The following is a 27,360-nucleotide window of genomic DNA, read 5'->3' on the forward strand; positions in this document are numbered from 1 at the left end:
ATATTCCACTGTTTGTGTTGTTCCCAATATGTAGTGACTTGCTGTATTACTCACCTGCAGACAAATCTTTCATTGTACTTTTTTACATAAACAGGTGAAAATCCTTTGCTTATACTCTGCACTTGAATTCCCCAGTGCAGCTCTGCTTTGGTTTTTGTTTGGTTTGTTTGGTTTTTGCTTTTTGTTTCATTGGTAACATGACATCTTCACCGTGATACACACTGAATATACAGAGGACAAGAAATTTAACATCTGATATTACTCCCTGATTGCATTAAAAAACCAGATGTACAAAAGAGTATCTCTGGGTACTGCTAAGCCTGCCACTTTTTCTGTTCCTAGCTTTCATCTGGTGGAAACAGTACTGTAAAAAGCATCTAAATAATCAGCTGAGTTCAGAGGTTTTCTATTGTATTCCTATGGCACAGCCATCCCAATAAACAAAAACTTGACATAAGCCGTGAGCTTTCCAAACAGTTCTTGCTTGGTTTTGTAAAGGCCCTGTTGGTCACATCAGCTCCAGGGTCAATGACTACAAGGACATGACGGACTCTCAATGATCACAGGCAGAGGCAATTCTGTCATTGTCAGGAATATTAACATGAGGACAAAAAAAAGCTGTGGAAGAGAGAGTGGGTGAGTAAGCAAGTATGTGATGACAGAACAGCTACAATCCTGTCTAGTTGGAGACATATACCACTCCCTTCAATGTAAGAATACTAATATAATGATAAAAATTTGATAGCCTGCAGTCATACTTGATTTTGCTGGAATCCCACAGCATTTGAGAAGCTGAGAAATGTGGGCTTGCATCAAAATCAGGATGAGAACATAACAGTTACAACAGACATGATCGCATTGTTGTATCTGACATAAAAAAAATCTTGCTTCAGAAGTAGAGAAGTTTAGTCTAGAAAATTGAGATGGATCTGAATTCAAGAAATTCAAAAACATATTAATGAGGTCACCTTAAGTCCTGAGAGGCTGTTGGAGAAAGCTACACTACTAGATTTGTAAATATTACCGTGTTTCTTAAACACATTGTTTGAAGACCACAATGAAAGCCTGTAAGTCGAAATTACCGGTCAATTTTGTAACATTAAGCTCCTGTTTTACAAATGTAACACTGAAAACCTCATCATTATAACTGTCTTTCTATTGTAGATCTTGCAAAAGTACCACTACAACAGTCCTGCATGAACTGCAAAAATCTCTGTTTGTTTAGCACTAACAAATTCTGGGGATTGGGGCAGAGGTGTAGCTCACCACTTGCATGGATGGAAACAAAATTTGATCTTTTATACATGTGCTGGCTTCATGTGAACCTCCAACATAAGGTGCTGCTTTTAAAGTCTCCAGTGAAATAACGTCTGCCATGTTAGTGAATATCCTTCATATTACTGTGCTGAATCAATTAGACTGAAAGTAATGTTCTTGCTATTAATTTTAAAGGTTAAATTCCCAAGACTCGCAGCAATGTGCTGAAGCTGAATGAATGCTGAAGCATGTCTTGTTGTGAGGGTGTGATTTTTAAGTTGCTCTGAAGTTCAGGATAGATCAAAATAATTTGCCTTTTTTCAGTGACATTTTGGCAAACACAAGTCAGAGTTCCTTCCGAAGTTCAGCTGCATTCAGTATGCTCTTCTTAGTTTATGATCCAACCAATTGATATAAATACGGTTAAGTTGTTGCTAAGTTATATTCAGAGATTCTTGTTCTTGCATCATCATACTAAAAATCACCTTCAAGTAGTTTGCCTATCAGTTAATTTTGTTAAGTTTGTTAAGTATAAAGCAAATTATAGACACCTTGAAATGCAAGATACCAGTGGTGGTCTCTCTCTCTCTTCTTTAAGAACTTTAAATTCTGGAGTCCCAGTTAACACTTCAGCATAGAGATGGTAAACCGTTCAGTTAAGTAGAAAACACTTGTTCCGTTCACATTAATTTTGCTACCCAGTGGAGACAGGTCTACTTTTTATTTTGCCTTCCAATAAAGCTTTTACTGCTGTTTTACTTCAATGCTTATCTGGAACATTACTGTCTTTGCAACATCATAATGGAATACCATTGTGCACTTTGGAAATGCCCTGACGTTTGGAAATGAACCTAACATAGTAGGATTCTGTAACACCTTGAACAGGTATGAAAGATCTTACACCAGGAGATTCCTTCAGTGGCCATGGGCTGCAGAGGAACATATATCCGGCTTAAGAAAGAGAACCGGGCTAGAGGGGGTGGGGAAATCATGGAGAAGGACAGGACAAAAAGAGAATGTGAGATGGGGAAACTCCAGCGTAGTGGTACATTTTACACAGTCATACTTAGCTACTACTATTCAGGTCCAGTTAAAACTCAGAACAGCTCCCATGGCGAGGGGTGGGGAATCAACAGTTTCTTGCTTTTCCAGATGGTAAAATCTTTTTGTCATCTTTACTCTCATGATCTCCAATTTGCAAAAAGTCCTTTGAAATCAGCATGAAGTTCTACAGTGTTTAGTTCTATAAATAAAACATTGTTGCTATGCAAGTTAGAAAGCATAAATAATTATTTTTTGTGATTTCTACTTAAAGTAAAACCTTAAAATTGTCAAATAAATGTATGGACCACGAACAGGCACCTTGCTTCTGCTTCAAAAGGAAGAAACTTGCATATGGAGAAAACAAAGCCTAAAAAAACCCCTAGAAATTGCAGAATATCTAAAGCAATTAATGCTTTATTCTTGACCTAACTTTGCATGCACACTAATTCAATAAAGTTGTCTTGAGAAAAGAACAGTATGCAGGAAGAAGTGCTGCTACAACAAAAATACAGTTAATTATTTTGCACCTTTGGTGAAGGAGCAATAAACAATTGACATTACTCCAGAAGACTATTCTCTTTCCATTGCTTTTTCATACAAAGGTGCTTTGCAAATAGATTTGTATCAGCCAGAAAAGTAGTTCATCTATGTTTACATAATAATCTCTATGGACTTTTATTTCCATCCCATTGTTTCATTTCGTCCTTGTTTCTTTTGCATACCTAATCATCCTCTGGTAGCACCAGTTTGCTGACAGATCACTGCAAAGTAGAACAAGAACAGTCACCATAAACTGAAATGTGATTATAGTATCTTCCGAATACTAAATAATTTCTTCTGTACTGTCATATTCCCTACAACAAACAGTATTTAAACCACATTTCAAATCGTATTATCAGAACATTACTATCAAGTCTGCAGTTCTTCCGTCCTGCTAGCAAACAGCTTGAATTTCCTTCAAACCTACCACAATCGTTCCGCTAATGTTTGCTATTTCTGAAAATTGACACTGAAAGGCATTTTCCTTACAAGCTTTTCAGGAGACTCCAGCATAATTCAAATTAGGGGGTCTGGGAAGAAAAAGGGGGGAAAAAAAGAAGAGAAATTAGGACCCCAAGACTGAAGACTGATTTTTGAGTTGGTAAATGACCTGAAATTTACATTTGCAGGGGAGCCGATGTAGATGTTCTTAAGTGTTGTCTCAATTCCAAAGCATTTGCCTAGAAAAAATTATGCATTAGCAATGACTCACATCCTTAGACAGCTGTAAAACAGTTAAATTTAGTTAAGAAATTGCTTCATTCTGAGGAGGTTCAATAATATCAATAGCCTAACCAAGTCAAAAGCAGAGTCTCTGAATTGCAAAGCCCTGTCATGGACACTAGCCGATACAAGAGAGGGTTTTGAAGCGAGAGGTGCAGGGGGAAGCACTCTTTCCAAACCACTGATAGTGGTTATGTCTCAAAGGATACAGGTTTTAATATGAATGGATGATATTTATGTGAAAGGCAATTAAATAACAAAAATACAAAAGCTGGTCATAAGAGATTTGTTTCAGCAATATGTGAGAGAGTTGATTAAGTACATATGGTTAATTAAATAATCCATTAAAAATCTCTACCATTAGTTTACCTTAAAAGCTTCACTGGGTGACTGCTGCAGCACAAACAAACCAATAGGCTGCCACAAGACTTTACCATGGGTCAGATTCTACTGTCTGTGCTGTTTCTCCTTCCTCCAGAGGCCAGACCACACTGCTCCTGCTCCATCCAACCTCTTCTCCCACCATCCTCAGGGCTATTTAACCACTTAGCAGGAATGAGCTACAGCTGCACAACATCCACGTCCATCAACCCACTGCCTTCGCGACAAGGCCACAGCTGCATATTATCAATGCTAATCAACGCCCTGCTTCATTCCTCTGCAGGTGACCTCTTAGTTTCTGCTGGTATTCATCAGGGAAAAGAATGTATCCACTATCCACCACCAACAAGATTTCAGCCTGGATTGTTCGTTAGGACAATCTGTTGGTTCCAACTTGAGCGCAATACTTTCATTCACCCAAGTAATTCAAAACAGAACACTGCTATCATAAATAGCAAACCAAATTAATTTAGACTCTGCTTTTCCTCTTCAATGAAACACTAAGTTTATATATTACTCATTTATTTCATAGATGTTAAAATGTCACTTATACTGAGAACCATAATTGAAATAATCTGGTAATTTATTTCACAATTTAATTATGAGTAACATTCGTTTTGTTGACACCCTGGACTAATCATGCAGAACAACATCATGATAATTCTCCTTTCAGCTATATCCTGACATTATGAAACAATCTCTGTGACTATGCATTCTAAAGTTTGACTCCTATGACCTACCCAATACAAATGGATTAAAACCCCCAACTATTTTGGGGACACTTGCTCACTGCTGTTCCAAATCCCAGAAAAGACTTTGACAATAAACGTGCACAGATTTTATTTAGGAAATTTCATTACAGAAAAAAATACAAATACTATAATTTGGAGTATTTTCATATTAATGGTTCCCAAATGTTCAAAATAAGGAAAACCAAATCTACTTCATTGTGGAAGGCTGATAAAACAAGGGGAAAAATGGGAACCAGTAAATGTGAGCTTAGATCTTATATTCTGTTTTGTAAGAAGCGGAATAAAACTAAGAAGTTTTAACACCGCTTTCAGAATAACTCAAGCTTTACAGGGTTATGTAACATTTTAAAAATGTCAAGTGAAAAAATTACTATATTATGAATTAAAGTTCTTTACTAGGATATACCCAGTACATTGTTTCATTGGTTATTATTGTGAAACAAACATTCTTCATTCTATGGCAACTTGATCCCATATACTCGGGAATACTGATGCTGTTTTCCTGACCTGGTTTAGATTTTGATTTTGGTTCTACACAGAGTAAGGGTACTGTAACTACTGACACATCCCTGCTTCAATACATATGCAGTACAGTGCTACATATGACACTCTCATTAAAGAAAAAGACTGAGGAGAAAAGGCATGAAGAAAGGAAAGGCTTAACTCATCCAGCACTGAGATATCCATGAATGGAAATCAGGAAACAGAAAAGACCAAACACTGAGGCAGACCACTGAACAGGAGGGGAACATGGGATTTAATGTTGACTATAAAGAAAATCCTCAGAGCAAACTAAAATCCATTTACATTATCATTTAGGATCACTCAAGCAGAAGGCTGTACAACTTCAACAAATATTTAAAATTAGATTTGGATTCAGACACTGAATTACTTTGTCGAAATCACTGATTTATTAAAATGATCAAAGAAATAACTACGAGGTAAAACTGCCCCAAAGCAAAGGGGAGATGCCCAGTCAACTGTGATTGTCTCATTTCATTCCTCTAGAAAGGATATGGAGTGATGAATAGGAAGGGATTAGGAAGTCATACTGTAAATACTGCGGGGCGCAGAGGAGAGGGAGGGGAGTTCTTCAGTATTTAGCTATCACTGCTCGTACAGAATTACTTCAGAACACACACTGATAGGTGACAAAATATCAGACTCTCAAATAAAATTCTTTCATGGCTCATGCTCAAACAAAATATACAAATTTAAGTACCCAATATATTAAATTAGAACCCTCATTTGGTTATATTCTTTCCCATTTTATACCACAGACTGCTTTAGGCAAATCAACGCTCCAATCTCTACTGAAAATAAAAGCTGGAAGGGACAGAGAGTGGTCCCGTTTATCCAGAAGTTGTGTTGAAAAACATCCTCCACCCATCTTTGCTGGAAGGTATCTAAGCCCTTCATCATGCAGAGGAGCAATCTAATTATCAAATGCATGTTATTCTGGGACAAAGTGATCTTAGTTTCTCCTGGTGACACTACTCCATACTGACCAGTTTTCTTATCCTTCAAATAAATGAAATCACAAGCTTGAAAGCTATTTGTATGCTTGTGCCTTATGACAATCCTAATGACTGCATAAATATTGTGCAGAGAGCCACCTTAGAACACTGTCTAGCCTAGCGGATTCAAAATTCACTCTTGAATCCAGGAAATTATTGATTCAAACTGAAAAAATTACTCCTCCTTTGTTCTAGTGAAGATCCCTGAGTTGGCTAATGCAATCGCTAATGTCTGTTCCAGACACAACTCAGACAATCCCTCCAGGGGCAGAAAACGCCTGGTGACCAAAGCATTGGAAATTGTGAGAGTCTTGCAACCCAGAGAGCAATGAAAAGCCATATGAGGAAGACCGATGTAAGCAACCTCAAAAATGGCATACGCCCTTGCTTTTCCTGCCTCTTCAATTACAGGGAACTTTGTATTTGTCTGGTATGACAGTGAATACACCAACATCGCTTATTAGCTTTATCTTGCCAGAAAAACTACACGTTTAATTTATAATGAAGCCAAGAGGCCCCACAGTTGGCTGTTTTCCCAGATCCCTTCAAGAAACTACGATTTGTCAGTCCCACTACCTATGACTAATGTTCTGTCTTGCCAGTCAAGAGGTTATCTCAAGGCACAAGGACGTAATATTAAAATGACTGCTCCTCTTTAAGGGTTACTAAAAAAAAAAAGATACCTTCCATATATGACAGATTTGCTGAATTGCAGTTTCAGTTATCTGGAACACTAGAGCACAGATAATACCAGAAACTCCAACAGAGTTTTCTTGTAACTTTGCTATTCTTGTCAATCTTATGTGACACTATTACAGCAACATGTATCAGTTTAAAACCTGAGCCACCTACATTAGCCAGCTACAATAGCTGAACTACAGAACTAACATTGTTAACTCACAGTCTTGTTTTCCTTCTTTGTTTGAACCTACTTATCTAAAAGAAGTTGATATCCATTATTTCAGGCGGAAAAAAATATCACATACTTTAGTTAAAGGCAACAGCCAAGATCCTTTAAGAATATCAATACAAACTGAGAAAAGGTTCCTTACATTATTAGATCTCAAAGTAAGAAATTCGCTCGCTATCTTTCACACACATCAGAACTACATTTGATTTTTAAAAATACTACCATACATCTGGGAGTATAGGTACATATGCTACATATGATCCAGATGTTTTCAGTTGTACTGTGGTATCACAAAATGCTCCAAGCAAAAGAGGGGGTTATATAGAAACAAAGCAGCATATTCTCCATTTACAAATACCAATTTGTAATATAGGCAGGCATAAAAATTTATTTTGAATCCAGCAGGTTCCTCTAACATAGGTGCTGCATCGGTAGCCACAACTGTGCGCTAAAAATTACTGTAACAGCATAACATTTGTTTCATGTAAAATTAATTTTTCAAATTTAACTTAACTCCACTGGTTTAGATGTCCCACATAACTTACTAAACAATCTTCAAGTGCATGTTAGGCACTTTTGAGTAAATTCACTCACAGATTTCACTGCTCTGAAGTTATTCTTATGTAACCCGATTCAAAAGCTGTCTGGACATGGTTCTCAGCAACTGACTCTGGGTAGCCCTGCTTGAGCAAGGGGTTGGACACAATGACCTCCAGAGGTCTCTTCCAACTTCAACCATTCCATGTTTCTGTGAAGACAGTTTACCATAAAACCAAAGACCCTTAGGACTAGAAAGTCTTGTGCTTCCTCTATTGATTTGCAATGCAAAAAAATCTTACAGTGTTCTTTCAGTGATAGAAATCTGTGCTTAGGACAACTATACTAAGTCTCTGACTTCTGGTTTAATGAAAAAAAGCAATTCAAACTCTTCACTGTAGTGCCAAGAATGCCCAGGAGGTGATTTACTGTTTTCAATAAGTATAAAGTATCCAACAAACAAAAAGGAATTTCAACAATTAATACACAAGTGATCATGTACTGTTTATTATATCCTAAACAAGATACCCGTTACTATAGGCTGTGAACCCTAGAGCCACGAAATGCATGTTCCTTTGGAAACCAAAAGCCCTTACAATGAGAATGCTGGAGTGCACTTCAAGCTACAAGGCATCTGCCACAACTGATCCTGATCAGGCAATAAAATCAAAAGTATATTCCTTGGGTCAGTCCCTGGGGAACGTTGTCACCTCTACAAGCACCTGTGGGTGCTATGGACCATCTGCCATTGAAAATACTGTCTGAAGCTAAGCTTGTAGACCTTTAAGGACCCATTCTCCAAATCAAAAAATGTATGCTATTATATGGCTCAGAAAGAATCAAAATAATGTCAGAGCTCACAAGCTAAAGCCTCTTATGAGAGGGAAGGGATCTTGCTGACACCGAACCTGAAGCTACTGTAATAAACTCTCAGATGTCTATGGTAATCGCTCACCTTTACAACTAAACTAGCAAAGGACTGAAAAGTGATATGAAGAAAGTGAGGTATTCTCCAGCCCTAATAATGTCTTACTAACCATACAATCATAGAAGAAAAGAAAAAAAAAAAAAGACACACCATACCATCTGAGCTGGGCTGCAATTACCCTAAAAAGGCTCAATGGATTCTCAGAGAATTGGTAAGTCAAAACAGAAGGGTAAGGTTCCTATTTTCAAAGTGGTCATGGCTCACTGTAAAATGAAAATAAATTCTATGTTGCATCTTTATTTCTCATATGCAATTTAAACAACTAGACTCCTTCCTGAATGGCAGAAATGAAAAAATCTCACAGGATAATTATGATTAATTTGAACTCACATAGTGAAACCTCTCCAATCTTTTTTGGCACTTTCATTGCTACCACAAGATTTTATCTAGTGGTATTTTGATAGAGATGAAAGATAAAAGCTTGCCTAATTTTTCCTATTATTTACTCTAACTGAAGATAATACCTCTATCTAAAAATCCCATCCTACGTGGTAAAGTGATTCTGAGAGGATATTCCTGAAAAGAGAACAAACTCTAGTATCTTGGAGACAGAGGGTAACAAACTAGACAAACAGCTTCTGGAAATTTTTAAAAGACATAAATTTCAGCTCTGTTTTTATGTTCGGTGGTTGATCAGCCAGCCTATAACAGAAAGGCTTGAATGAAAGAAAAAGCAGCAGCAGAAGAGGTCTGATAACCCTTCAGGGACATGGAGGGACCAGTCCCCTGTGACCCTCCACTCCAGGACACATCTTTGAGGTCATGTCTGTCAGTTTCAATAAAGAAGCTAGCACAAGCCTGTGGGTATGTTAGATCTTTTTTTGTGGTGTTTGAGATCTCTGAACTGGGTTTGGAACCAGTTCAGTTGCATGCTTTGAGACCTGCAGTAAAAGGAGCAGAAGTATGGCTTTTTCTGAGAGGTATTTACAGAAAGTCTTGTATTTGCACTGCTTGTTAAGCCACAGAGTTCCTGAACAAAAGTAGCTATTTCATCAGCCAGTCCTAGCTGAGCAGAAAGTCCAGCGTACCTTCTCTCTACCTCCCTGCAGAAGCTGCCTGATGAGCAGACTAATATAAACCTGGAGAACTGTAACGGTGCTCCTCTCCGTAAATGTCCATGATTCAAGCACAGAAAAAGCAGAGAAGAAACTCGCCCACAGGTATATTACAAAGGCAAAACATTATCCAGCCTTAAATGAGAGGGCATATAGTCACCAACTTTGTAAATACACATGCGGACCATCTGTGTGGGACAGTCGTACTTTGCTGTTTTCTGTACGGTCTGCACAACCAGAGACTCAGACACACGGGGCAGGTTTGAACAGGCCGTCACCCACAGTGTTAATACGGCAGAATTTTTAAACACCAAGTGTCATCTTAGAGAAACTCAAAGGAATATCTGAAAGTCCATCCTACCTTTTATTAATTCTTAGAAAACCATATAGTCATTCATCTGGTAGGCAAGTTCAAGGTCAAACCAGAGAAAATGAAACTATAATAAAACGAACTAAATGTTTGAAAATGCAGTTCCTTCTCTGTGCTTCCTCATCTCTTCGGGGTTGGAGTAGAAGAGTGGCCTGAGGAGTTTAATCTACTTCATGAATAAGGGAATGGAAAGAAAATAATCTTTAAAAGTACAAACACTAAACTTTACAAGCTATGAATGTTAACCCAACACTGCTGTTCTAGTAACTATGACCGCTACTGATTTCAAACAACTGAGTTATAAATTGCATCTGCAGTCCCTCTCTCCTGCCACACAGTAATTCTTATAATTAAGCATAAGATATTTATTTTGATTTCTAACTTTTAGAAAAGCAGAGAGTGTATTTATTTCCTCTGGAGAAAGGCAGGGCTTCTTATCCAGAAGAGCAGGAAAGATGCATTTGGAGTCTTCCCAAATACTTAGCTAAACAAGTCAGTACAGCCACAAAAAACCAACCAACCAGCAAACAACAACAAAACAAAACAAAAAACAACAACAACAAAACAAAACAATGAACACACATACAACTCACACCCCCAGAAAATACCCCCAAGCCCACCCACACACCCACAAAACCCCATGTTCTTCCTTTACTTCATCACAGGTCAATTATCACATACTGCACCGGGAGCTGCCAGAACCCACTGCTATGTTCAGAGACTGAACTTGCGTTTTGCCTGCAGCTGCATTGCACAATGAAGGGAGTGCTAACCCCCCCTCACCAAGACAAAACATGACCACCACCCCAAGCAAAGGGTGATTGATTCACTGCTTTTTTGTTCTTTCAACTTTTGTCCCAAATGCTATTTCTCTAAAATGCCTTGATTGCAGAGTATCGATTTTTTTTTTCTATTCCTTTTCATCCTGGTCTACCAGCAGACAGACAGATGTGGCAAAGAGATTAATGAAGCACAATTTAATGTTTTTCAGGTTCACATTTCAAATTTGCCCAGCATGGTCCCTACTTTGTTTTCTGACATTCTCCCTTGCCTGGAGTTCTAAGAACTTAAAATAAGATTTTATGCAAGATTTATTTTCAATGAAATGAGAAAAAAAAATCCTGAAGTTCTATCAAACTAAGTTTTTTATATCGAATTTTCAGACATAAAGCTAAAACTAATTTCTGTAGTCTCCAAATTTCTAGCATTTGCCCTATTTCTGTTGTGTCAAATAAAGGTGCTACCAAGTACCATCACTGTAGGAGCTTAGAACTGGAAAGATTCCAGAATTTAAAATGTGAAGACTGTAGTTTCCTCAGCAACCTGGAAAATTTTGGTGCCTACTGGGCATCAGTAGATGCCGATTGTTATGTTAATTTTTCAGATCTTTGTTGCTCATAATCTTTTTCTGTGTCTTTTATTTTATCTCTAATCAGCCAATAAGCTCTCACTACTTTCTTCATCTGGATTTTAGAACAACAGAACTTTCTAGTTCACCACCTTTAATCAATATAACAGTGATATTAACAGTTCATAAAACAAACCGTGCAGTGGCCTGCATCAATGAATCTGAAGAGACCAAATAGTAAAGGCTGCATTTTAAATAATTTCTCTTTCAATGACAGAAATTGCAGAAATTTACTATAGCACGGTTTTGGGCACCACACCAAACAACCTTTTGTAGTGTCATCAGGTTAGGTGACTGCACATCTAAAACAGTCACAGAAAATACAATTTAAAAAAAATTATGAGCAGAAGTCCAAATGCCCAGCATAGCCCTGTATCATTTGGCTATGGCTACATTACTAGTAGAGGTGATCACTCCAAATTTCAAAAGAATGTAAACAAATTTTCCTAAACGAGTTAGTTATGCAAGTCAATGATTTTTCAATAAATTATCTTCTTTTCAACATCTTTATATTTCAGCTTTTGTTACAAATATTCTATTTACTTAGAATTAAAAAAATATTCGTGTTCAAAATTTAGTTCATTAGGAGTACCCACTTCAAAAATATCCTCAAATTTGAGTATATGCTGAGGGAACAGTACCCAGTAAAAACTGATTGAATAGTATCTATTCATCCAATTCTTAATTTGGTTAAATTCCTTCAACATGCCAACACCTGTACCTCATACCTCCTCATAATTGCAAGCAGCAGTTACATGCTGCTGCTGCTTTCAAATATCCATAAAAAATATTTCTTAACACTACACAAGAGGAAAAGCTCTTTTTGTACTACACTTCTTTCATAGCCTTTCACTGTGCTCAATTAAAATACCTATCTACCACTTACATCATGTTGATAAACTTACAAGCATTTAAAAAAACCCCACAGCCTACTATCTGTGACTTCTGAAGATACTTTAAAGTGTACCTTCCAGATCTTCAGTTAGAATATATGTATTAAAAACTGATCTGTCTGAACATATCCAGTTTATAATCAGAGGGAGAAATTAAAAAATACTATTGTGCATGGAGGCAAAAGTTTAATGGATGCACTTTTTTTTTTTTTAATGACAATAAAATTCTGAACTGTCCTGGAAGGTGTGAAAGACGGCACTTGGATAAAGCAGAAAACAGGCTGTGCACTTTAATATGAAGGTGCACTCTAGAAATGCAAAAATGAAAAAGCACATCACAGTTTACAAGCTTTAAAAGAAAAACATTTACATGAGAGGAGCTACAGATTTCTGAAGGTCCAGGTTTCTGAAGCCCTTATGCAAGTTCTCATGACTTTCACAATATACAGTGAAAATCAGACCTGTCCTTCCTTAGGTATTTTCTCAACCTCTGCTTTTCTGTGGAAAAATGCTGAAGAGAACACAAAAATGCAAAGCCCAGTCTATAGAAAATCCCAAACCTAGTCTTACATTCCAGGTCTGGAGAACCAATTAAAAAATTAATTAAAGACATCAATCCTAAAACTTTAAAGGACTGAATTTGTGCTCATTTATCCTCTGCTATTAAAAAAAAATAAAAAGAAATTCCATATTGCACCACAAAACTCAGATAAAAGTATTGTCAGCTGGATTCTCCATAAAAATGTTCCAGGTTTGCTAGTTATAGAAACTGAAAAAATAACCCTTGGATTTAAAAACCTCACAATTTAACGGTTTATGTTAAAGAAAATGGTTCCAACAACTTCAAGGCTGAAACAAATTCATATTTCTGCAATGTGATTCTAGTTAGCAGAAAACAGGTATTTTTCTACAGATAGATTTATTTTTTTTTAAAGAAGCTCAGAGACAGATTTACAAAACAACTCAAACTGCAGTTTATTATGGTAGTGTTATCCTCTGTTGAACTATCTAGCAGAACAAGACCTCAAAACCTTTACATCTAAAAGCCTGGGCCCTTATTTTCCAATCTGAAGAGACCAAGTACTTTTACTTGAAAGCAGCAGGCAAATGAACGTCAAAAAATTGGCTAGCCACAGGAAGAGACAAGATGAAACTCTCTTAATATGGATTACAGCGGTCTCAAGAAAACACGTATAAAAAAATGAGTAAAAGGAGAACCTTTAGCACTGCCTATAAATGAACCAATGAAAGATGATTCTAAAGAGTTAAGTACAGCAAGTAAGAAAACATGCGGAAAAAGTGTAAGAGTCAATGGAAGTAAAACAACCTCACTGACATTTAACATTTATGCAAATATCAGATTCTCCGCTTCTTGGTTGAACATACAGCTAGGATCTCAATCAATGTCTGGAGTGTGCATGACCGATTTTGAAAACAAAATGCAAGCATAGTGTGAAAGTTAGAAATCTGTAAGTGTTTCTAAAGAGATGAACAGTCAAAAAATGAGACCATAAAGACTGGGAATCAGGGCTCTGTTCTAGAATTATTGGTTACTTACTTATGGCTAAGTTCCATGCCTGAACTTCCCTTCCTGCATGACATTGGCTGTAACAGAACTGAACATGACCTAAACCCTCATGATTCATAGCTACATACGAGAAGAAAAGGCGTTGGCCAAGTGTCAGAAATCAATCAATATTCTGAGCTATCAAAATCACAGGAATTCCATAGAATTGCTTAAAGGTCTAGGAGAAAAAACCCAAACCCAAAACCACAAACACGTTCACAGCCTAATACATAAAATACAAGCTCCAAGAGTAGCTTCTGGAAAGATACAGAGGGGAAAAATATTCTTTAAATTAAAATTTATTGTGATATATGCGTTCCTCTCTTTTTACCACGTATAGCAGTGATTTGGGATATATGTGCAATTTGCAAATGAACATCCATAATAACATTCATTGCCCAGGATTCAATGGCCTTTGGGAAACCTCTCCAATTTCTCTGACAGGGTCTATTTTTTCTTATCCGGACCTCCCCCATTTCACTGATAAGGTTTGCATTTTCTTACCCAGAAAGATATGCAGGATAGTCCGAACCTTGATTATCCTATTCTAGCAGTTCCCAAGAAATATCAAGTATGATAAAACAGCATTTCTAATGAAAATTATACAAAGTTCTTCCTGAACTTTTCTCAGGAAGTTACCCAGGAATCATCCTAATTGCTTCTACTGATAGAACCCCCCTCATTCATTTAGTCACATACAGAAGTCACAGCCACCCAGTGCCCCAAGTTTCAAATCAGCGTTGCTTTGTTAAGGTGGTGGGTGTGAAAGGACTGATTTTTCAGATGATGTGCCCTCCTGCAAATATTTTGGTCATTCTTAACAGTGAAATGGAAGCAGAAGTAGCACATGCAGTCATTGCTTTGAATTCCGTTTTTTTCTTCAAAACACCGAAGTGAAATGTATCATTCACCACCTTCCCATTACACGAATGGACTCAATCATTGATCTCCAAAATGTAAATTCTAGTTGAGACTTTTTGACAGGCTTAGAAATCGAGATGCATCAAAGATGTGTATCTGACTTAGACATTAACCATCTTACCTTCTTCTGAAGAACATTAACTTTGCGTTCCTTCACCTCTAACATGTCCTTGAGGTCATGGATCTCTCCCGCTTGAGTCCCCTTCTCCTCTGCCATCTCCTGAATCTGCTTTGTCTTCTTATTTAGCATAGTCTCCTTCTCTTCCAGACGTAATCGTAACGCATCCACCTAGATTCAGACATGCAGAACAGGGTTTGGTTAGCACCTAAAAGTGAGAAATTTTAGAAAAGTTAAACTACACTTCCACAAGGGAGTGAGTGCTGACAAATTACAAACAGATTCAGAAAAATAACATCCCTTACTTTAAGACTGCAACATACATAAGCTTGTGAAAAAACAGTCATTTCAACTGGTAGGAGACTAAACAGCAAAAATAATCAAATGTTTTATTCTGAAATGGTATGAGACTAATGTTCCTTCTTGGAAAATCTCAATTCATACTTCTGACGTAACTCAAGTCTTCTAAGACACAAGTCTGGATTTTTTTTCCTCAAAGAAGAAGCCACCAAACACAATGTGTTGTTGAGAAGTTCTCTCATACGTAGGGTAGGTGACCTCTTTATTTGGGACATTATGAATGTTCAGAGATTGAAACACTGACTCTTTAGTACCAGTCATTTTATATTCTAGGTTTTAATCAGAGTATTAGCTAGGCCTGGAGGTAATGAAAGCAGAGGTCTTCGTGGCCACTGCAGATCAAAACATGGAAAGACAGTTACCTTAGGATGTCTGAGAATATATTGGCTTACATATCAACATAATAGTTTAAATGCAACACATATTTTCAGCAGGATGCATTTTTATATTAACGATAAAAATGGAACAAATGACTCAGTACCGGATATTGTGGATGCAATTTGGACACATAAACATACTTGGAGCTCCCATAGCGTCAGTAAATTTAGAAACACACTCTGGGAATTCTACGGTATCCTCAAACTTCAAAACTACATGTTGAGAAGCTTTTCCTTTTCCTTCTGCATTTCTCTTACACAAATGAAACAGAGCTTACAAGACAAAAGAAACGGGAGAAGGAATCAGAGCTATCTGAATATAAATTTGATGAGAAGAATAAGGTCACCACAGAGCACAGACTAATCTCAAAGACCATTGTGGAATACGAAATCCAACACCACCAACCTGCTCAGATACCAAAAGAAACCCACTGACCCCTATCCGCTCGGCATTCAGACAGAGCTCAAATCTGCCAGCATGGCTGCTAATCTTATTTGACAGTATCAGATTTGGTTCCTGTTAGCTGAATCCATTACAGGACATCAGTCACACAGAGTAAACAGGGTGATCAATGAATATCTTGGTCCTTCTGCACAGCACAGGCTAGCAGAGACATGAAGTGAAAAGATGATTTGGATGACTCCAGCTAGAGAAAGAATTTAGGTAGTCGCTATGCTTACGGAATTTTGAGCAACATTTAGTTTTAATGTGTTATTCTAATTCCACTTTATTTTGATTTACTAATGGAAAACTTGCCTCTAAGGCTCTACATTTACAGTATGCTACGCCCACAAAACCCTTTGCTGTTTTGTTTGATTCCTTTTACACAGAGCAATAAGCACTTGCCAAGTGGGGAAAAGAACTGCCCCGCTCTCCCCATCAGCACTGTAGTCCCGCTGCCACCTCTACGTCTGGAGCCTTCTCACTTACACATACGTTATTAAAATCACATTCCTGACCTTTCACCCAGCAAGTGGGGCATGGAGTATATTCTGCAGTGATATTAGAGTACCAGGTACTACCCAAATATGATTTATAGGATTGCTAGCATTTGTAATGAAAAGTTTAGCAGGTGGATCAGGCTTTGTCTTCTTTTTAAAAACACACGGTTTTATAGATTGATTAGGTATGTTCTCTGGATATCTCTAATATTAAAGCTACGAGTCACTTTTATTAATTCTTGCAGGGAAACTGAAAATCTCCCTCTCAAGAAAATCCATATACGCTCAACAGTTGTGTTGCAAAATACTTGAGACAGTCCAGATGCCTACAGCACAGTATTAAGTGAAAAGAGAACATCTGCAAACAGAAATTTATCCATGGAATGCTTTCCATTTTCTGATTGATTATTCTCTTTGAACTCTATATTAGCTTATGGTTTGGGGTAAATTGCATTCCTGGTTTTATTTGTGCGAGGTCCCTGCCTAGGAAACCACCGAAAACACTTTCAAGAGTATTTTCAAAGACTGGCAGGACACACAATCATCACCTTAGCACTATTCCTGGCAGAACACTGCACTTGTTTATTCATGTCAACTCAGTTTATGTATGGCATCCTCCCACAGTGACAAGAATTGAGGTCTGTGGGAGTTAGGTGATGCCAACTTCAACAAAGTCAGCTTAAGATTTGCTCTGCACATGGAAACGACTAGGCAAACAGCTCCTGAGGTGCTGACGCCCCTTCTGACTTCTGCATCTTGGATGGTGTTATCTTAACCCTGGGTTAACCTAACTGCTTTTCACAGTAATAGACTGCCATGTCTTTAATTATGCATGGCAAGTAAAATCTTACAGTACAGCTCAGGCAATTGCTAGTCTTTCGTATAACAGTGGACTTGGTAAGTTGACCTGCACCTACAATCCAGTTTCTCATGAAGCTTTAGCAAAATAAACATATTTGGTGCCACCTTCAACACAACAGCCTTGCTAGGTACAGGTACAACAGGTACCTCTCTTCAGCTGGGTACCATACGTAAGACTTAAATTTCTTCACTGTACAAACAGTGTATGAAAAACTGTATTGGGAAACGGAACATTGATCTGTCTTTACAGAATTTTTCCAGGTGCAACAAGTAATATTCTATGACTCTGTTCCTAACTATGTATAGCCATACACTAAGCACATAAAATTCCAAATTTCTAAGAAAAAACAGTAAATTAGTAGCTCCGGTGACTACCAGAATAAATACAATTAATGACATAATAATTAATTTCAATTTGTTCTTAAACCTTTTTTACAATCTTGGATTCTGTAATTAGCCTTAGCTTTCAGAATATTCCCAATTTACAGCTTAGGGAAACCACTGAAATTTTCAAAAGTGAGCTTCAGAACCGACTCAGTAGTATGAGTCAATAGAACTCAGGTTGCACATGTGGTTTTCTCTTTTTTACCATCATCTCCACTGTACAGTAGCAATCAGGGTATTATGACACTGGTGATTCCCACTCAGGTTTAGGAAGATGTTAGTGATGCCTAGAAAAAACAGTCTTCTACTCTTTTTCCGGGACTAAGTAATTCTTCCCATGTACCTGCCACCTGTTCAAACCATGGTTGAACCGCTGGTTTAGATCAGTGAACCAAGCCATACTCCATTCAGTTATATCAGAAGGTACAATTTCTCCTATGTTATAACCAAGCCCCAATTTCTCTGTAATGGCAAAATTCAAAATTTTTGTTCTCTGTTGGTATGACTACATTAATGGCAGCAAAAGGAACAGACAGAATATCAGTCTTGAAATACGTGTTTAGAGCTTTCTATGGTTTCTAAAAAAGAGCCATCTACTTTTTAAAGTATAATTTTTGAAGTAATTCTGAAGCACTCCAAATTCAAAGATAATTGAGAAATGCACAGAGGAATATGTAATTTTTAATACATGGTTTTACATATTTTTTAATACATGCTTTTAACCTACTGTAGATATTGCTGTGTTAAGTCTCCAAGCACCTGAAATAAGTACATTTTTAAAAGGATCAGTTTTTGTGACATTCTATTACTATCTTGAAATCATATAAACACAAAAAAATTTAAGTCTGTAATTAAGACTTAAAAGCTATGTCTACTAACTGATTTTGAATGCAGTGGTAGTTCACAAGACTTAGTTCTCTATTTTTGACATTGACTTTTCTTATTAATTATGTTCGAGTTGACTCTTCACCTTCTTGTACAAATTGCATCAACATCCAATAGAGTCTGTAGAAGAGGGTGAATTCTTTCTGAACATACAGCTCCCACTTAACTGGACATCTTGGATTACAGGATTATGCCGCGGAGCAGAGGCACAGACATCTGGCTTTGTGCAGAGCCTGTCTGGTTCTTGCTAGGGTTATAAACTCCATGCAGGACAGATGTGATGCTTCCAGGGCCTGGTCAGGTCACGAATCAGTTCACCTTTAGCACGAGATATTAAATATCTAAACACGGTGAACTCTGTTCTGTGAGCTGAGCTTAACGTTTGCAGGTGTCTCACCTGCAGTAGGTCTTCACCCAGCTGGTGCTAACAAGTCTTGTTAGAGACACCCAGCTTCCCTTTGCACATTCCTCACTAAAGGTGATCTGCTCACTAACTGTCTCTGATTTAGAAGAGTCTACTATAGGTTCAAAATGCCAGTACAAGCCCCATAAAGACAGGCCCTTAGAGAATTTTATGTTCTACTGAGACATTCAGAGCAAACAAAATACTTCCAGAGGACTGGATTAATTTTTCTACTGACTGTTAATCTGAATTTACCATATGAAACAGACCAATTACAGAATCATGTCAGCCTGGGCAGTATACAAAAATAAAGGGGAATGTTCTCACCAATTAAACCTCCCACCAAGGCCACATACCTTCTGGCACTGACCTAAGCCAAAGGGCTCATTGGGCAAAACACAAACTTTATATGGATGAAGTGTTATTTCCAAAATAAATATTGATTTTTTTGTTTGTTTACAAAGAGATCATACATTTTTAGATCTATTTTTAAAAGTTCCTCCACAAATTGAAAAGTTAACCACAATATCCTCTCCACCCAATAGCCCTCAAGATAAACACCCCACAAACAGCTCACTGTTCTTTGTAGTTCTAGTGTGGCAGGTGGCAAATCCATTTTTGAGCTATTATACCAACACCTTTTCCCCACCTACCTGCAGTTTTCTTTAACAGAAGACTAAAAGGCAGAGGCCTATGAAGTTATTCTCTTTTCTCTCGAAATGTTTATTTAAATATGACTAAAATATCAATTCCCTATGAAGATGTCTGCCAATATCTGACAGAAAATGCACCTCTCTTCCTCCTCACAACTCTCTCTAGGTGTCTCGAGAGAAGCTAGTTATGTTTTAACATTGACCAGTGCTGTCAACAAATGAGGCTGAGCAGCATCTCACATTCCTACCCTATTCCTAGTGAAAATTCTTGTATAGAAAGATACCTTTTCCTAAAAATACCCAAATACATTGCAGGATGCAATGACAAACATTTCAATGCTGTGTTTTATCAACATGTTTCAATCTTGTACTTGAGAGGATCACTTGTGACAACAGAAGAAAGGTGACTGTGTACGATGATTTCATTGCTGAGCTTTCTGTCAAGAACATCAGCAAGGATGAAAAAGATGTTGTTTCAAAAAGTATAGATATATTCTTGGAATTACATAAAAATTATCAGGAACATCAACAGATCATTGAAAATACTTACTCTGACACAATGGAATAGCCTGATAATCAACATCACTTTGTATGTGTTAAATTCATACCAGACTTCTACTTCTTACTGTGGAGAACATGCTAGACTGTATTGAATCCATCAAATCTATCATAAAATCATCATTCTAAAACAGTACTGTTAATGTTTTAGCTCCACAGCAATGCCTTACTGACAGACAGACAGAAAATCATCTTTCATAGTTACTGTAGTTGTTAATTTTCACTTAGAATATGTGGAAGCAAACTAAGCGAATGACCTAAAAGCATTAAGCAGAAAAAACCCTCTCTCTCTTCCCCAGCCATTCAGCCACTTTTTTTTTAGTAAAAGAGTTTGCATGTTTCAGAGGAAGAATCCAATTTGGTTTTGTATTGTGGTGCTACATGAGAATCTCATTTGGAAGAACCCACTGAAGAACAAATATTCTCAATAATTATTTAGTAATATTACAAGTTAGAGAGTAGAATAATTTTCTGTATTAAAAAACTACTTTGACCTTCAGCTAAAATAAAATCAAAATGTTCTGAATAACTATCAAGAGTATCTATCAGTGGTATATAACCTAGTCTTTTTTGTTTTCAAGTATTTTATTTAAATTCCATACATCTTATTTGAATAAATATGTTCACCTACCATAACAGCTGAAATTATAACCATCTACTGAAGTCTTTTAACTTGTGAATGAACTAAATTATTTCAAGAACTTCATCTCTCATGGGCAGACAAGTACCACTTTTTATTATTTAAAAGTCAGAAGAGAAATGTGTTTCTAGCTTTGTAGGTTTGTCACAATACCGCACAGTAATTTAATATATCTATATTCTTTTCAATCATCGTAATGGATCAAAACCTGCAATTTACATTATAATATGCTTATTTACCCAATACCTACTTCAAATTATATTTTAAAATGCAAATATTTTTTAAAGTAAACATGTACAAATTATGGTACATTCTTGACTAGCAAAAAAGAATGAGCAGAATTAACAAGAGGTTTGTGATTGTAAACTAGCACACTTTCACAGCTATACAGACTAATGCAATTTCAACTTCTACATAAATCTGAGAATAATCAGAAAAGCCAGCTTAGAACATCAAAAGATATTTACTACGTAACTTGATTTCTGCATGTGGACAAGGCCATGTGCACACATAGATTCACTGAACATGGCTAAAGGAAAGCTACATGAGGGTAAAAAGTCCAAATAAATTCTCTTACACTCTTGTAATACAGAATCTTCCTACCAGTATTATCTACAAAATTTCTGCATGCCTATTTCAAGGCTCCTTTGGCTTTTTCCTGTTTTAGCTGTAACACCACAAATTTTTTTTGAGGCATGATCGCCATCTTTTGGACTTCTACTAACACTACAGTTTCCCAAGCCAGGGGATTGAAATGACGTCTTCACGCATTTCATGCTTATTCTTCAAGAAAGCCCAGAAGCAATAAATTTATGCTATACTTATTATCCATTTGATGTTCAGATACACAGTTGTGTCTTACATAATATGGAAATTTTTTAAGTATTTGTTATCAAAACACAGTTTTGAAAATATTCTTCCTTTATCTTGGAATATGCATCATAAAACATGAAAGCCCATATTTCGGATGTAAACACAGGCTTACATGCAAGAGTTCCCGTACATGCTGACAGTAGCAGTGAAGCCTCAGCGAGCTGTACACTACTGGAATGTTCCTCCTTTCTCTGCTCTCTTTTAGCTACAAGGTCTTTGAAAATAGATCCCCCCAGCTCAGGCACTGCAACTTCCAATTTAGTCGTGCCTAGGAAAACTAGTATTAGTGACCACATGTTAGTGGAGCATGTTGTACAAGTGTGTCGTCATCCACAGGAATATGTGTGCACTTATACACACGTACTTGGCTTTACGATCAATCACAGGCCCTAGAGAATCAAACATAAACAAAGATACAACATGCTCAGAACAAGCAGTACGGCATGGCTATGGGACTGTATAACCTAAGCAAGAAGAAATGAAACAACACTTTTTATCTTTTTCTCTATGAAAGTCAGTCAGTACAGAATTGCCCATTTCACCTCTGTCTGCAGGATGGCAGCTCTTTGCTCTTTAGCTGTAAGAGACTCTTTGAGAACTTCAATATGCTGCTTGCTGTCAGAGAACTGATTTGTGAGGGTCTCCAGCTTTGTCTGCAAGGCCAGCAACTCAGTGTCTTTGCGTGACAGCTCCTGTTTCACCTGACCAATCTGAAAAAGAAAGAAAAGATAGGCAAAGGAAAAAATAATTTATACCTTCCTTACAAAAATAACTATAAATTCACATAACAACAAAAAGTACGGTACTCTAAACTTATCCCATGGAATTGTGAAGTATTCAGCTATCTTGAATGGAAGGCCAGCAAAAATTTGTGTCATGAGCAAAAGATAAAGGAAAAAGAGGGGGGAGCAATAGCATCAATTTTTGAAGAGAAGTTCTTTTTAACAGTCAGTCTGTTCTTAATGATCTTTCAAAGGGCTGAACAAACCCAGTTCCTTAGCAGGTATAAGTTAATGAAGATGAAGCAGAACTGTAATGAGAAAGTACCCTTACCCTGTAATACCAGAAAAGATGAGATACCTATGTGTCTCTCTCAGAAGCATGATGTTTGCTTTGAAATGTCAAACCAGTGAGTTTCTGTTCATCTCTCCGTCTAAGAATCCAGACTCTTGCTTACAGAGTATGTAGAGACACCTTTACTTTTCCCACTGTTTACAAAACCACCGTTTCAATCTTGTAAGAAATACCTTTTCATTTATAGAAGCTTCTTAAAGCAGATGTAAATACACATCAAAATGACATGAAAACTCTTCGTGGACTGCACTTTGTTGAGAGCAATTTCTTAGGTTTAATGTAGTGAATTAAATCAGTATGGAAATGCCAATTTACTCTAACAAATGTAGGCTGGATTATCATTTTAAAAGACAAACAATAAGAAATGTTAAAAGGAAAGCATTGAAATGGGATGAAATCTCATTCTAAGTGCAGTCATCACCCAGGACAATTTTGATGCAAATCTGAAGGAAAAAAAAAGTATTTTAATTAAAGAGGACAGGGAAGTCCAAATGTAGACTTCTGTCTGAGTTTATAACAACCTTCTGGTTTGCCTCCAATACATGTCACAGAATAAAAGGGTAATATTTTACTTTTACATATTATATAGCAAAGGTGGGCATCCCTCTAAACACTAAACAGTTTTCCCATTTTTAACTTGAACAATTTTGTCTCTGACAATTAAAAATAAAATATCTCTCAAAAGTATGTTGTCCAATGCTTCAAAACATCATAAACTACAAAAAATATCCAGGTCATACTCCATTTTTGGGAATGTGTCTTAATGTGAGATAAGCTGTGATTTATAATTTTTTAATTTTTTATTTTTTAAATCGAAAAAATGGACATACTAGTAGAAATAACTGAGAGGAAAATCTTGGGTAAACGTGGTTTTATCTTGACAACGTTGTTTCAATAATGGGCAATTAAAGAAAGGAAACTCTTTACTGAGGAGTATTAAAATAGCATCAAAAGATGTCAGCAAGCACTCCTGTGTTCCAGTGTGAAACAGCACACATGAGGAGATAAGGAAGAAGGGGAGCAGAAGGAGGACATGTATCTCAAAAAACCTCACACAAACTGATTTTTAAAATTGAATAATAGGAAGGAGTGTAAAAATAATTTAATTTATAGAATTATTCAATGCTTTATTGCTCACTTAATTCAAACATACTAGGTTGTGTTTTTTTCGTATTTTTACTAAAAGCAACTATGTCCACAGAATGATTTCATCACCTATTTAAATTAGATACAAAACAATTGATGTTAGCAGCACTATTACTGTTGTCAGCTACTGGTCAATACAACCAGTTGCACAATACTGCTAGGCACAGCAGAATTGCTGGGAAGAGATGAACTATTTCTGCTAGTACTGTTTTTCTGAGGTACCTAAACTAAAAAGCCGCCTTAAAAATTCCAGACGACAAAAACTTTTTCAACTAGTAGGCAGCCTGTATTATAGCAAAGCTTTCTGAAACCAGTTTGGTCTCTCTCTGAACAGATAAATTCTCTTTGGGGTCATGTCAGAAGTGATGTTTACCCTAAATACTTGTGTTTTGGTGAAATGCTCTCATCTAAACATCTAAAATGCATTTAATTACATTAAAATTCCCAAGTGGCACCCTAAGATCCTTCTCTCTAGAAGTCCCCATTTCAGAGACTTAAACCCACACTGCTAATGTGCTAAAGCTCTTTTAGGAAGAATGCAGCACATACCATTCCAAGTTGCAAGAGAAGACAAGACAGCATTAAGTGCTCACATCTCTTTTCTCGGTGAGACACTATGATCACTCAGCAAACGTACTAATTTCATGGCAAAGGAATTCATGCTGCTAAAATTAAACAATCAGTTTTAAAAAGCGTTCAGCATCCAGCTTTTGTTATTTTTTGTGAAACAATATAAGGAGGGTTCAGCACATGTTTTCAAATTATTTTTCTTCTGCTAGGGAAAGCAATTCTCTTTGAAAGTCTGGCCCCAGAATGGGTGCTGAACACTTTTGAAAATCTGCTTCAATAGAGAAGAGTAAGTTACTGTTAAAACAGCTCATACCATTAAAAAAACAGTAAAAAAAGAAATAAAGATTTTCCGTTCAAGAGGGATGTTATGGACACCAAAACCATGTGAAGGGAAAGGCAGCTACAAGGCTGAGCAGACTGTTAGTACTACTGTTAAGTCATAAAGAAGGCAAGAAAAAAATCTACCCCGAAAGTCAGAGAGCTAGCAAGCCCCAGTGAATGGCCACTGCACACAAAAGATAAATCTTACTGCAGAGACCTCGGCCTGGAGACCAGCCACTCTTTTTTTCAGGTCCTCCCCTTGAGCCTCTTTGGCACTCAGCTCTTCCTTCAGTTGCTCTACCTGTCACGACATTGTTATGTTTTTAAATATTTATTATTTCTAGTTAGCCTGTCTCAATCCAAGTAACTAAAAGTGACAGAGAACTCAACAGAAGGATCAACACTGGTCACTTATTTCCTCTTCCATTCTTCGTTAAGTCTTCTCAAAAGTTTCATGTCTCTGTAATTTCACATAGGCTGCCAGACAAGAATTTGATTATGAAACAAAAATGTATACTTATGGTTATGTTTATGTATGTCAGATATGGGGCACTTCACCCAGTGGTTTTGAAACTGCTGTTTATGAGGAAATTAGGACAGGAAAAGGGACATTTTCCAGTTCAAGAGAAATAAAGTTAATTGTCAAGATACAGCCACAGATGAATATACAATACAATACTGAAAAAATACTTGTTGTGCAATTACAAAACAAGGTAGGACAGCAAGATATGAAGACTGTAGGTGGCTACAAGTTGTGAGTGAATTGTTATCAAAAAGGACCAAATTTTCTGCAGGAAAATAAACAAGTAGACATAGTAGATGGAAAAGATCCAGAAACTGAGTAGCTAAACAGATCTATAGGCCCACAGAGGGAGAGGAGAAGGGGAAATTGAAGAGCTGCTAACAAGGGAAGAGGGAAAGAAGGCAGAAAGAAGAAAGGATGGAAGGAAGAGGTGCTAAAATTGTTTCTCTGTTCCTAATTTGAAGAGGGTATCCTTCCATTCCTAGAAGCAACTCGTGGGATAAAGGGCAGAAGTATAAAAGGACAGGTGTGGTTATCTCGAGGCAAATCAGTGAGCTCATGTGAGGAAAGTGGAGGTAACATATACTTATTACACATCTCTACTTAAGAGCAAGTAACACATCTCCAAGAAACTTTCTCCAGCATTCTTTCTTCGACAAATAGTTTAAATCAGGACAAATACAGTAGGTTACAATTGTTCAGGACCTAGTAGAGTAATTTTCAACCTCTGTTCCAGGAATTTGTACACTGCTTGCAGAGAGTACAAAAAAGCTAAGAAAAGCAGGACTGCTCACAATATACTTAAATGTGCTGTACAGGGTGGCCTGATTTTTCATTACAAAATATTAGGGCCCACTAAAAGACTGAGAAACACTTCTTTGGGAGCGACAAAGAATGAATTGACTTTTGGCTGTAGCCAATTCTGTAGTTGGTGTCCATCTTTATACCTGAGGATCAACATGTCTCACTGCTGTATTTGTCCTGTGTTCCCAACAAATCTACTCTCGTCCTGATGCCACTACTGGAAGCAGAGTATAATTCAAAGCCACTATAGTGACAGTTCATGCTCTTTTCAGCCATTACATAATAAAAAGACCTACTAGTTATAGTACAATGGTTGCAAAAAGAAACACTCCTTTTTCAATAGACTACATTTGAAAAGACTCTAGACCAAATAAAACCTAAATTTATAATAGATTAGCAATGGTCTAAAGACAAACACAAAACCCTTTTGAAATAAAAGAAAGTCAGATGTGACAGTAAAATCTAAATTTGGGCCGTTGAACTTACTGAACCATCATTATAGTATTTTTAAATTCCAATTCAAAATCCTCTTAAATATTTTAAAGTTATTTTAGTGGTTTCATGTCAGAATACAAATAAATTGTTTCCCAGCACGTGAATGGGAACCCAGACTGTAACTCCTAACTGAATTATGAAAATTTCTCTCATCTGTTCTCTAAGCTCAGTTTATCTTATCACTGTTATTTGATTTCTCAATACCTTATTTTTCATGAATTTGGAGTGACTACGATACACCTCCATTTGCTTCATTTCCTCTTCACGTTCCTCTGTGCTCAGAGCTCCATTTGACTTCAACATCTGAATCTCCTCTTCCAAATCCCGGAGGCCACGCTCCATGGAAGAAATTTTTGAATCCTGAAAATTATTAGAAGAGACAGATAAAGATACGCAGTTAGATGATTTTTTAACATACCATTGGAGCAAAAAAAAAAAAAAAGGAAATAATTTCTTGGACATGTCCCTCTCCTTGAAATTTACTCCTGAAGTTCCTACAGAAATCAGCCT

At 36.9% G+C, this 27,360-nt stretch overlaps 1 protein-coding gene across 5 annotated transcripts in view; it reads right to left on the reverse strand.

Annotated features, from left to right (window-relative positions):
- ERC1 (ELKS/RAB6-interacting/CAST family member 1) overlaps window positions 1–27,360 on the reverse strand; it is a 311,152-nt gene that overhangs the window by 190,433 nt on the left and 93,359 nt on the right. For 4 of the 5 annotated variants that reach the window (XM_040594868.1, XM_040594867.1, XM_040594865.1 and 1 more), the window contains 4 exons: window positions 27,055–27,210; window positions 25,246–25,329; window positions 22,460–22,627; window positions 14,985–15,152 (listed from right to left, as the gene is read on the reverse strand). In XM_040594868.1, coding sequence (XP_040450802.1) covers window positions 14,985–15,152; window positions 22,460–22,627; window positions 25,246–25,329; window positions 27,055–27,210 — 576 coding nt within the window. The remainder of the gene's footprint in view (window positions 1–14,984; window positions 15,153–22,459; window positions 22,628–25,245; window positions 25,330–27,054; window positions 27,211–27,360) is intronic. The other variant, XM_040594870.1, reaches the window with a different exon arrangement.

Source organism: Falco naumanni, chromosome 5, assembly GCF_017639655.2.
Source record: "Falco naumanni isolate bFalNau1 chromosome 5, bFalNau1.pat, whole genome shotgun sequence".
In the NCBI taxonomy this organism is placed as follows: domain Eukaryota; kingdom Metazoa; phylum Chordata; class Aves; order Falconiformes; family Falconidae; genus Falco; species Falco naumanni.